The 12,919-nt window shown below is 44.6% G+C and overlaps 1 protein-coding gene and 2 non-coding genes across 10 annotated transcripts in view; 1 reads left to right on the top strand and 2 right to left on the bottom strand.

Annotated features, from left to right (window-relative positions):
• The window catches only part of ZNF746 (zinc finger protein 746), a 69,282-nt gene that overhangs the window by 34,654 nt on the left and 21,709 nt on the right, over positions 1-12,919 (top strand). For 7 of the 8 annotated variants that reach the window (XM_019655410.1, XM_019655409.1, XM_019655408.1 and 4 more), the window contains one exon: positions 6,307-6,397. The exons of the other annotated variant lie outside the window; for it this stretch is intronic. In XM_019655410.1, coding sequence (XP_019510955.1) covers positions 6,307-6,397 — 91 coding nt within the window. The remainder of the gene's footprint in view (positions 1-6,306; positions 6,398-12,919) is intronic. 8 annotated transcript variants of the gene reach the window in all.
• TRNAC-GCA (transfer RNA cysteine (anticodon GCA)) lies at positions 1,947-2,018 on the bottom strand. The gene has a single exon. It is a non-coding gene; the product is annotated as a tRNA-Cys (tRNA).
• Positions 2,980-3,051, bottom strand: TRNAC-GCA (transfer RNA cysteine (anticodon GCA)). The gene has a single exon. It is a non-coding gene; the product is annotated as a tRNA-Cys (tRNA).

Raw genomic sequence — 12,919 nt, 5'->3', positions numbered from 1 at the left:
GGGAAGGGAAGGGAAGGGGAGGGAAGGGGAGGGAAGGGAGGCTGCAGGGCTGTGGGCAGAGGGCTCCCATATGGATTCCTGAGGCAAGGGGGAGTAGGCATTAGGAAGAATAACCTGTTCTCAGTGGCAGGCTGCCTACAGGTCAACCCTGCTTACCCAGGATGGCAAAGTCATGGGTGTGGCTTCAACACTGCAAATTTTATTCATTGGCCTGTTGTTAAATGTCTTCATCCCTCTCCCCAGGTAGGTGGGTAAGTGTGATGGAGATCAAGAACCTTCAGGTCCAGGGCAAGATTCCAGCTCTGAGTCCTTGTCTGACTCAGGAGCTCACGGCCTCTTCAGTGCCGACTTCTCCCCAATCCCAGGGCTTTTCCCAGCGGGGCAGGGCATCTGTTTGAGACACCAGCCTTCATTCCCACACTGAGAGACTCAGGAGGCCTGCGGGAGCCAGCGAACTACTTGGCCTTGGAAATGGGAGAAACAGCAGCAAAAAGAGAAAAAGTCAAGCCCAGAGGAACACTGGAGGAGCGCCATAGGTTGACTGGGTAGTGTGGGAGGCGGAGGAAGGAGAATGGCCTTGAACATGTGTGACGCCAAGACCCTAAGCAGGGCACACAGGGCCCCACAGCCTACCTTACCTGGTCTCACACAGTGCACCCCCTGTCTCCCCAAGCACGCTCAGGCCCTAAAAATCCTAAGGAATAGGGAAGCACTGTCCCAGGCACACCAGGCGCCTGCACCCCGAGCCTCTGCAGTTGTTTCTGAAGCCCGAGGCCCCAGCCCTTCAGAATCGGGCGCCAAAGCAAGGAGCGGTTCTGACTTGCCTCCTTGCGATTCACCAGGTGCAGTGAGATTCTGCTTTCTCCATCAGAACCACATACCTGGGCCTCCGGGACCACTGTGGTTCAAGGGTAACGGGCAAGGTCAGGGGTAACTACGCTGCCATCCACCACAATTCCGTTCTCTGAATGTCTGAAGGAAGTTGCAGAAAGTGGTCTTTATATTTCACTGGCCTTGGAGTCTACAGACTGAAATGAGCCAAAATATATGAGCTTAACATAGATTCAGAGTTTTTATTACATAAACTGGGCTTTGTGGGAACAGCCCTTTGGAGACTAGAAAGAAGCTCAAGCAGTATAAGAAGCCCCATGAACTCCTTTCCTGGCTGGGGATCAATCAGCTCATACCTAATCATAGCACCTCTGCCACAGGGAACAGAGGGACGGGCGTCCTCCTATACACTGGGTCTCATGTCCACTGGGAAGAATAGCTCACTGCCTTTAGCAGACACTCCCAAGCAGGCAGCTCAACAATATAAGGACTCACACAGCCGCTCTGTTCATTTACCTGAGGGTGGATTTGCCGCTGATTGTAACAACTGACATTGAGTACTAGGTATTGTTTGTTGTAAGTGCTTTAAATTCTCACAGAAAAAAACCCCTCTGAGGTGGGACTATTATTATCCCCCATTTAATAGATGCAAAAACTGAGGCACATGCGAGATTGAGCAACTTATCCAAGGTGACACTCTCTCACTCACCCTAGCGGGCATCTGGGAGGCTCTGACATGTAGAAGCAAAACCAGACATTCCTGGGAACTTCTGAGGTGCTCCCCTTGCTTCTAGAGGTGTGCCAGGAACAACTCGTCTTCATAACTGCTGCCTAGCTGCCATTTAGTGAGGCAAGGAATGTTACTGGCCCATATTCTCCTACATCCTCAGCCTCCTTCAAGTCTTCACCTCCAAGTTGTACTCGTCCTTGTTAACATAGCCTCCTAGCATCAAAGCCCGCACCCCCCAAACTTGAGCCTGCCAGGGAGGAACTTGGGGTTTCAGAAATGCAACTCAGTACTCAGTGGCCAGCCTGAGACCAAGCCCCATTTATCCTTGACTGGGAACGTGTGACGGAAGGTGGGCAAAAAGACTACTCAAAATTGCACATAAATGAGGGGGCACCCAGATTTGAACTGGGGACCTGTTGATCTGCAGTCAAATGCTCTACCCCTGAGCTACACCCCCTCAGGTACTAATGTAACCTAATTGATACCTTTCATGTGTGTGGTAACACTCAGCTCTGCAAAATTGTTATAGCCTCTTCCTGGACTGACGTTTTAGGAGCTGCCAGACCTGTCTCAGAGTAAGACACCTTCCCTCAGCTCTGCGTATTCCCAGGACTCAGTCCCTGGACAGTGTCATCAGAGAGGGAAAAAGGAGAGACTCTGCCTGAAGGACCCCCAAGCCACTTCCCACTGACATCTTGGTTTAGCCCAAGAGCTGGCCAACCATATCCAAAGCTACCCACCTACTTAGGTTCCCAGCCCTTCACCTTTCTTCCTTCAGTGAAGACAGAAATGGATTCTAATTCAGACAATGTCAGAGAGCTCCAGTAGTTGGGGTTTGTAGGGACAACACTGCAGAATCCCTGTCTCCCTTGGTAGAGGAGCTAAGCCAGCCTTTGGGCCTGTGAGGTGGAAGCAAGTGTGTGTGTGAGCTCTGGGTGGAGGAACCACTTCCCCAGAGGGCAATGTCAACCCTACATGGAGAGCCTGGCTGCTATGATTTGTCTCAGTAGGCCTGCCCACCATGCCATGCTGCCAAACTGTTTGGGTAGGAAGGTGAGGGTGACAATATAGGGTTACCACTTACGGTCTGTTCCTGGGAAGTCTGCTGTATCTGCAACTCTCTGGCCTGCCCTGGAAAAGCCAGCGGAATTCTGCATGAGAGTCCCTGCCTTCTCTTTGAGGACTCAATAGAGTTGATGAAGTGAGATATGTACAGAAGGAAGGAGAAGCCAGATGCTAAGAGGAGGAGGGACACCTGGACTGTGAGTGCAGGAAGACAGGGGAGCAGCAACCCACCCACAGTGCAGTTGTGCAAGGGACGCCCTCTGGATTCTGATTTCAGGAAGGATCGTAAGTGGCCATGGATAAAAGGAAAGGGGAATATGAGTGACAGCTATGAATAGGAAAACTGATAGGGTAGGGGGCACCCAGATTTGAACTGGGGACCTGTTGATCTGCAGTCAAATGCTCTACCCCTGAGCTACACCCCCTTACCTGTTAGGTACATCTAATTAACTACCTTTTCACCTGGGTTGCCAACACCCACATCTATGCACTGAAATGTCTACTAATTCTTAGAAAGTTTCTGGAGATGCAAAAAAATTGCCTTACAGCAAAATTGGTTAGTACTTTTTGGCCCCAGAAACCTTTGCTCACAATCTTTGAGTCTCCTCTTTGCTTGGTATTACTTGAAAGGCACCTGTTGGGAGACTCTTTGCCAAGAGCTGGCCACCACTTCCTTCCTTCCTCTCCTGACAGGCTCCACCTGCTGTACATTTCCCCCAGCACCCTCTCCTTGCTCCTCCCCGACACCGCGGGCTGGACGGGGTCTTCGGGGCCCATGTCCTCCCCTCTGCTCTTCGTTGCTCTCACCACGGCTGCTTCTTAGCGTTTGGCAGTGTCTTTACTGAACCCAGGAAGCCCAGAGAAATTACTTTAATAATTTGACCTGAGAGGCCACAGCTGCCATCCTGGGGCCTCGGAAGCCACCCCAGCTGTCCCAAGGGACCTCAAACCAGAGGTCGGCACAACTGAAGCGGCAGGGACTGCTCCCAGGAACCCTATAGGACCAGAGATGCCTCTGCCGGACAAACTCTGGCGTGAGGCACAGCCCTGCAGACCTAGAAGTAAACCATGTCCTAGCCAACTGGCAGGAGCACAGGGAGGCACCACCAAGGACAAAAGGCCACAGTAGATCCCAAAGGGTGGAGAAAAGACACCTGCCTAAAGGGGCACATGAGGCCCACCATCCTACCAGCCCTGTCCCTCAACAGCAACCCCAGTGCAGCCACTAGATACTTGGCTGAGGACCCACAGAAGTGATGATTTTCTACCAGCTTTTTCCTCCATCCTCTTCGTGGTCCCTTTCCAGTGGCCGGATGAGCTTGGCTTCCCAGATTCCCCTGCGTCTGTGACTTTGACACCTTTCCATGCTCTAGGAAGTCTCCTTAGTGACTGTCCTCTAATCTTACAACTCCCCCTTCTGGACTGTTATGTCTCCCAGCTCGTCCTGTAAGTGTGCAAGGTCTTATTTCTACAAGAATTCCCTTATTCGGTAATACTCAGTGATAAGGCTGTTCCAAGTGAACACTGACTGGCCCATCCGCTGGGTTTATTTTATTAGCGTTTTCTTTCATGGATGAGACATACAGGAGTGCACAAATCATACAGCTTTATGAATAATACAAACTAAATACACCTGTGTAACGCCCCATCTAGATCTAGAAATAGAACATTATTTGGAGGTGGATGGAAAGGAGATATGAGGGGTGGAGTAGAGAATGGCTCTTCTCTGCATGTACACGTTTACTATATAGCCTCAACTTCTGAATCATTTTAATGTCTTACATGTCAAAAAACTAAAGCAACACCTATGAGGAAATAAACATAAAAATCAATATAAACCAAAACAAAAAACTTAGTGGTATATCATAATGATAACATGACCACAAAGCTGAAGATACCTTCAGTGGTATATATCCTCAGAAAACAAGCGATATTGAGCTACAATGAGAGATTGAACTTGACTTAGTAAGTTGTTTTGGTATAACTTACGAAACCTATTTGTGAGCAGATGAGTAAATATATTGATATTTTGGGGAACCAGGATTCTAACTGTGAGAGACAGGAGATGTAAATATGGGATGGAAGAAGGCAAGGAAGAACTGCTGAGTTGGACTGGAATTGTAAGTAGATATGCTTGCACACGCACGTGCACGCACACACACACACTCCCTAACTCTGTCTCCTGAAAGGAGCTAGAAACAGCAACTCAGTTGCAATGAGCTCTTCTAATGCCCGTATCATAGTCACTAAATACCATTAAAAGGATCTAGGAACTCGGAGAAATGGCTGGCTCCAGGGCTGGCCAGGAAACCGAAAAGATGAACAACGGAACACCCTGTGCCAGAAAGTAAGAAAGTGCCCAAAAACTGATGGGGACATGCCAAAAGAACACGGGGCCAGCCCAAAGAGACTCACTACTGGCTATCTTTGGGACAATTTGAGCATCAAAGCAAATAAAGATAGGGATGTATTATAGCTCCTTAAAGAATTCATGAATCCATATTAAGGTGTTTTGGTTTTTTAAAAAAAATTTTAGGTGGAGAAAGGAAAGCTCTTCTTTACAAAAACAGTCAACTAATAAATGTAAAAGGAATGATAAAAATATAAAATCACCATTTTATAACCATCATGTAAAAATTTATTTAGGTAAGAATCATTAATTGATGCTAAATTTGTTAGGTAAACCTTGTTGGGAAACAGGATATAGAAGAATCTGTCAAACACCACTTTAATTGAATAATCAAATTCAACTTCATCAGTAGTAGAACAAATTCACCTCATTTCCACTCGACATAATGCACTGAGAAGGACATAATATCACCTGTGTATACATTTTGCTAGAATATTGAACTTCAATCTAAATAATGAGGAAACAAAAGTAACCACTGTCCCAACTTTTAACACACCCGTTGACCTATTTTTTAATTTTATATAATCTTTCTCCCAATGTTATGACTGTGCGATCCAGCCATGCTGTTGTATGGATGTTGACTGCAGCTACAGTCTGCAAAACACTGTAACTTGTGACGCCATTTTGGGCCTATTTTTGAACTTTATATATCTTTCTCCTTTTATGATGTTTGGGATATCCAGCCATACTATCTTATGTAAGAATTGTTTGTTCGCTTTCATTGCTGGATGGTATTCTGGTGTATGAACATTTGTTATTTATTTATTGAAGCTACTGTTGAAGAGCATTTAGGTTGTTGCCAGTTTGGGACTATTAGGGAAAAGCAGTATGTAAATTCCTGTACGTGTCTCTGATGAACACACGCACACATTTCTATGAGGTATACACCTCGGAGTAGAGTTGCTGGATCATAAGTAGGCAACGGGTCTGTTTTTATAGTTAATGGTGTATAATTTGCCAAAGTGGTTGTATGTACCAATTTCATGGCCATTTGAATATCGTCTTATGTGACGTTTCGGCTCCAGTCCTTTTTCCTATTGGCTTGTCTTGTGTTTTTTTCTCATTGATTTATAGGCATTACTTTTATATTTGAATTTAAGTCCCTTATTAATTACACGAATTTCAAATATCTTCTCTTTGCCCTTTCGCTTTCTTAATGGTGTCCTTGGATAAACCAAATGCTTATTTATAATCGTCTGATTTAGCAATCTTTTTCTTTATGATTAGTGCTTTTTGTGTTCTCTATAGTAAAGCTTTATCTTTTCACCAGGTCATTCTTTTATGTTTTCTTCCGGAAACACGTTGTCTCATCTTTTACATTCAGAGCTACAGTCCACCAGGAATTGATTTTGGCGTGCAGGGTGAGTCTAGACCTTTTTCCCATATCGTTTTCCAACTAACCTAGCATCATTCATTGGAGAAACTATGCTTTCCCCCGCTGTCTGCAGCACCACGTTTGTCGTAAGTCAGGTGCCACGTATGTGTCGGTCTGTTTCTGGACTTTCTATCCTGTTCCATTGACCTGCATATTTATTCACGCACCATTACCACGTTGTCTTATAACTACAATAGTGTATCTGATAGTGCAATCCCCCCACTTTGTTCTTCTTCATGAGTGCATTGCTGTTTCTGCCCTTTTGAATGTCCATACAAATTTTAACATCAGCATGTAAATATCCACAAAAAGTTATGTGGTTGAGATTACACTGAAACCTACAGATAAAGATGGGAGAAGAACTGATATTGTTACTATAGTTAGCTTTTTATTCTATTAGTATATCACCACTTTGTATGTAGTTCTTTAATTTTTCTCAGTGATGTTTTATAGTTTCCTGTAGGGAGATATTGTACCTCTTTGATTAGTTTTATTCCTCAGTAGTTGACTTTTTTAGTTTTTGTTATAGAATTGTTTGAAATTTTTCTCATTTTAATTTCTGTCATTCCTTTCTGCATTTCCATCTGCTTTGATTTGAATTACTTTCCTTATGCCTTAAAGTTTCCCTTTGTATTTCTTTTAGTGTGGGTGTGCTAACAAATTATCTATTTTTGTTTGTCTGGAAGTGTCTTTTATTTTCATATTTGAGGAATGCTTTTTTGGGGTGCAGAATTCTAAGTTGGCACTTATTTTCTTTCAGTATTTTTAAGGTGTCATCTGTTGTCTAATGGCTTCCATTTTTTTCTGTTTAGAACTTAGTAGGTCTTATGTTCCTTTGAAAAGAGTATGTCCTTTTTATCTGGTTATTTATAATTTTTTCTTTTTTCTTTTGATTTTAAGTTATTTCACTAATGAGTTTACTTAGGCATGATGTTCTTTTGATTTATTCTAATTGGAATTTGTGATTCTTGTAGCTGTGGCTTGTCTCATTTCATTAGTTTTGAAGAATTATAGGTCATTATCCCTTTAAGTAATACTCCTGCCTCTTTCTCCTTTCCTTTTGGGGTTCCAATTACACATATGTTAGACCATTTCACCATGTCCTATATTCTCTTTCACGTTTCCTGTATTTTCCATTCCTTTGTCTCTCTGTGCATCAGTCTGGATATTTTCTTATGATTTTTTTCCAGAAAATCACTTTACTAATTCTTGCTTCTGCTGTGTCCACTTTGTTGTTAAACCCATCTATGGAGTTATTTATTTATATTATAGAATTACTGTTTGATTCTCTTTTATTGCCTCCAATTCTCTACTGAAATCATCCATCTTGTCATTTATTAATCACATGTAAACTTATCACAGTTGGTTTAAAATCCATGTCTGGCAACTTCACTCTCTGGCTCTCCTGTGAATTTCTCTCTATTATCTGTGCTGTTCTTGGTTTTCAGTCATTTTTATCTTTTGCATGCTTGGTTGTTTTTGATTAAGTGACAGACACTATATTTGAAAACTTGTAGGGATACTTTGAGGCTCTGTAAGATGATGTCTTGTTCCAGAGCTTTCCTTTCCCTCTGGCAGGCAGGCAGCGTGAGAGCTGAGAATGATGTGAGTCCAAATTGGACTTCGGTGTTTATGAATCTGGTCTAGTCCTACTAAGGTCCAAGCTGCAGGTCAGGCATGTTTATCAGGGCCTCTCTTTTTGGCGACTGTGACTCCAATATTTGTCCCCTCACGGTGACTCATTTGGACTTTTGTGCTTACCTCTTGACACCTGTCCCCCTCCTCTTAAAGAAACCATTCATAGGTCCTGAAGAGTAATCTTTCCGAATGTCTATTTAGTTTTGTACCCCCTGCTCAGAACCCATCAGTTACTCTCCAATTCCTAAGTCAGTGGTTTTGAAAGTGTGCCTTATGGAAATTCATGGGAGACTGCCAGTGGAGATGTGGAAGAGGCCGAGCTCTCCAGGAGCTTGTGAAACCGCCCCCCGCCTGTCCCCAAAGGTCACTTCCTCTTTGATCTGATTTCTCTATTGCACTTCTCAGGTTTTCACATGGAGCAAGGGGTTTATAGCTTAAATTATTTGACAGCCCTTGACTTAGATAATACAATCTAAATTATGAACATAACATAATGGACCATTTATGACCTGACCTCGGCCTTGTCTTGCACCACACGCCCCATCCCATGATCAACCATCATTGTAACCATACTGAACTTCTTGTCCTTCTCTATGCGTGGTCTCCCATTCCCCCATACTTCAGACATTCTGATTTCTGTCTGGAATGTTCCTTGCCCCATCCTGTCTGCCTAGCAAACTGTTACTGAAGTTTTGCTGATCGGTTCAAGTTGGTGCTTTGAGAAACCTTCCCTGACCCCCAGGTGAAACTTCACACACCTTCTTCCCTCTACTGAACGTTGTTTTCACATCCAGTCCCTTGTCATTGTTGGTTTGCATGCCCTTCTCACTAGGCAGTGAGCTCCTTGTGACAATACCTACCTCTTTCACCATTGTATTAACCCTGAGCAGTTTTTGTTGAACACATGAGCTTGCATGCTTGTTTTCCTAGGACCGTTACAATGTCAGATACCCTATTTTATCCAGATGAATCTGTAAAATCTTGTCCCAGATGTTTCTATAGTTGGGGTCCAAATTACATCTCCCAAACTATCTCTTAGCACCAGTAAGTGACATAAAAACCTTTGTTATATAAAACCCCCTGGGTGTTCTGTTTAGAAAATGTGGTCATCTTGATTATATCCTCTTCATGCTCATCATAGGCTGAGGACCTGGTAGGTACTCAGCATGGACATGTTGACTAATTTCTGCTGAGTGGGTTTTGTCGCTAGCTGAACTGGAAAGGACTCGGCGTCCCTATAAAATAATCCAATTTCATCTGACTAATCTTTGATGTGACCAACTTCCCCCATGAAAGCCATAGGCAGTATTGTGTTCATCACAAGGTCATCAAAAATTGATGACTCAAGGGTCAGCCTTATAAAACTTCAAAATCTCTTGTAAACATGAGTCAGAATCTGAGTAATAAGCTTGTTTCTAGTAGTAATGTCATCGCTGAGTGGGCCATGTTCTGCACAGTAAATGTTCCTGAACGTACATGGTGAGAAATCTCATTTTTATAACTAAAACACTATTTTCAAAAGCTGTGGAAACTTAGTTATGGGAAACTTAAATAACTTTAGTTATTAAATTTTTAAAAATAAACTCTGATGCTTGTTTCCTATGTCTGGCTTTTCCCACATTTGGAGTTTGCTTGAAGTAAGACCCACCTATATCCTTTCACTGTACTCCTCATCTTTACTGGCTCAGGGTGACCTCACTTCTGCCCTGAAGAGCCCAGGCCCAGAGACTTTTCCCCTGTTCAGGGAGCCCAGAATGCTCTGGGGTTCAATCCTTCATTCCTGAGGCTCAAAGCTCTGACCCCAGGGCAGATTTAGGGATCCTGGGATGGGTCACTCTCTGAGCTGTTCTCAGTCACTGACACCCTCAGAGTAGGCAAGTTTTGACATCAGCATATCAGAATAACTGAGGCTATGGAAGGTTCTAGAAATCCTGAAGAACAATCACGGCTGCCAGGGCACTGATACTTCCTCTACACATTTGCCACATGGCCACCTTGTCCCTAACGCCACATTAGGAGCTTCCCTCCAGGTTGGCTGAAAATGTCATCATGGTGGAAACTCAGCAGTTCTTGAGACTCCCTGGAGCTGTGCTTCTCAGAGGTACGGACCTCCCCCTCCACCCCAGGAAGGTTCAGAGTGATGGGTGGAGCAGAAGAGAGGTCTTGAAGCACTGAATCATCCACTTTCAGTGTTTCATAAGTCAAAACAACCTTATAAAATTCAAACAAGCATGGGAGTGTTACAATGGGACTACAAGATTTACATGGATTGGTAAAGTATGACAACTGAGTACAACTTCTTGTTCACTGAGGGCCATTTCAGGCAGTGTCCAGGCTCACAGGACACATACTCACTTTTCTCTGTCTTTGAGTGCCATGGTACCGAATATCTATGAGGTGCTGGTCCATCCTAGAGACCTGCAGCGGCTCCCGGCACAAGAGCTGGAAAGGAGGTCACCCCTCAGAACCAAGGTCCGGAAAACCATCCCCCTCTGCAGCTTTCCCTGGGGGCTTCTAGAAGGAACCTGGCGCTCACCCTGTGGAGGAACTCCAGAGCCAGGCGCAAGTTCTCTAGTGCTTTGCCATGCCGAGATCTGCAGGGCAGCGTTCTCCGTGAGAGCCCCTGCTCCCAAAAAACTTACATCCTATGGTGAGTTAGGACACTCTTACCTTGTTAACATTTTTCTCTAAGTGCCAAATGAATGGTACGAATATTAAAAGTTATGAGCTTGGCTGAGGCAGAGTTGGCTGCAGGCTTGATTGGGATGAAAAGCGTTGGTGGGAGAGACGGGGTATGAGCTGGTCTGCGAAAGACGGGGGCTCCAGGTGGGCAAGAGGAGGGGAAAGGCTATGAGGAAAGGACTGGAGTGGAAATTCTCATGCCCGCTTATGGCACATCTATGGACAGACTGGGCCAAAAAACTGGAAATGGTGGAAAGACCACGGAGGTCGGGAATAGCAGCCCGGGGGGTGGGGTCTTGTCTTTGTTCTTTTTTACAAGCAGAAGCTGGAGGGCCAGCTAATGGGTCTTTGTCTTGGGTGAACCGTTAGGTGAATCATTATTTCCCCCACTTGGCTGTGCTTCAGAGGCCCCCCCCCTTCCCCTAATCCCTGCTAGGGGCTTGTTAAAAATAGTTCTTTTTAAAAAGTTTTCCCCACCATACTCAGGATCCATCCCTAGAGATTGTGATTCAATCGATCTGGGATGGGGTCCGAAATCCATATCCTTCACAAACAAACCTCCCCAGAGACCCTGATGGAGCTGAACTGAGAATCTGCTAGGATAGCTTATTTCTACCTAGAAATGAACTCTGGCATATAGCAAAAGTTGAATTTTTAAAAAATCATATTGCTGAAAACTAGCTCTTATTTCTGATCATTTTATTTCTGTCACCGGTGCATGATCCGTCCGTTCAGACTCATTCCTTTGGCATGTCCTGGAATTTTGTTCACATAAGCTACACATGAAGTTGGTTACCACCTCTTATGCATATTCCTTACAGCTCTCAGATCTGTTCCTTTCTGTTCCCACTCCTACTATATGTGGTCAGACTCTTTCTCACCTCACGCTTGGACTGTTTCAGTAGTAAGCAGTCTCTTCGGTCATCTCCTAACCCTCCCATACCTCACCTTCAGGTAAATGTCCCTGTCAGCATCAATCCCTGAGCACTTGGGACATCAGAAAACAGCTGGACCAACATCAGTGGGGGGAAAAAAAATCAGGTGCTGCAAACAGACCTCTGGAAACAATTTGAGTCGAGTTTGGCCCCCCCATCATTCCTGGGGAGATGCCACTTTTATATACAAAGAAGAATGCATCCGGGGTGACCCGCTTGCCGCAGGTTCAGCCCAGACTGACGAAGAGGAAGCAAAGCACATGTGAAGATCCTGGGCTTCTGGACCCCAAGCTGGACAGAAATCTGGAGCACGTGGAGCGCAGGTTCCTCTTGAGGAAGGAGCTCCACTTAGAGGAAATACTGAAGGGAAATGCATCCTTGTGACCACGTGGGGGCCCCCTTCAAAGGCTCCTTCCATCCGCCGGCTCCCGTGCGCCTCTTTAGTAGGAGTTTCTTCAATTTACTTTTTTTCTCTCCTTCTTGTTTAAAAATACTATCCTTGTTATTACAAAATATTACAAAATTTTACATTTTGAAAAAGTGCAAAAATGTGTAAAAATGGCTTGTGGTCTCACTGTTAAACTCCTTAGACTATATGCTTCCAAACTTGTCATTTTATGTATATACATATATACATGCATATATGTGTATATATATATGCATGTATATATATACATACGTATGTATACATATATATGCACATACACAAACACACATATATGTATATATCTGTGTGTGTGTATATATATATATGTAATATTCATTTTTAAAATAAAAATGGGATCACTCTGGATAGGCGTCTCAAAATAGCATGAACATCTTCCCATACCAAATTCTTCACCAAAATCATTTTAAATGATGGTATTGTGTCCCACTGTCTATGCCATTAAAAATATTGTTATAATTAATGAACACGTTATAGGAAGTTCTGAGTGGCTGCCTCCCAGGATTCACCGAACCACATTCCTACTGTTGGGAGAATTTTTTCCATTTCATACCAAAGGTAGACTTGAGCTACAGCAGCCAAATAAGTGACTACACAGTGAGAAGCCCACATCACCTGGCAGGACCTAAAGCGGCAGGCGCGACGAGGCGGGTGCCTGGGGGAGACCGCGGGGGGAGCAGCCGCCATCGCCGCGGCCACCGGGGGTGGCCCGGCTGGTCCTCGGGGTGCCGGGGGGTGCCAAGCCCGAGGCGCTCGCGAGGCGCGGCCAGCAGCACGTCGGGCTCAGGTCCCGGCGGTGACTCAGCGC

Source organism: Hipposideros armiger, unplaced genomic scaffold (assembly GCF_001890085.2).
Source record: "Hipposideros armiger isolate ML-2016 unplaced genomic scaffold, ASM189008v1 scaffold_239, whole genome shotgun sequence".
NCBI lineage: Eukaryota > Metazoa > Chordata > Mammalia > Chiroptera > Hipposideridae > Hipposideros > Hipposideros armiger.
This window is presented reverse-complemented; position numbering and strand designations above follow the sequence as displayed.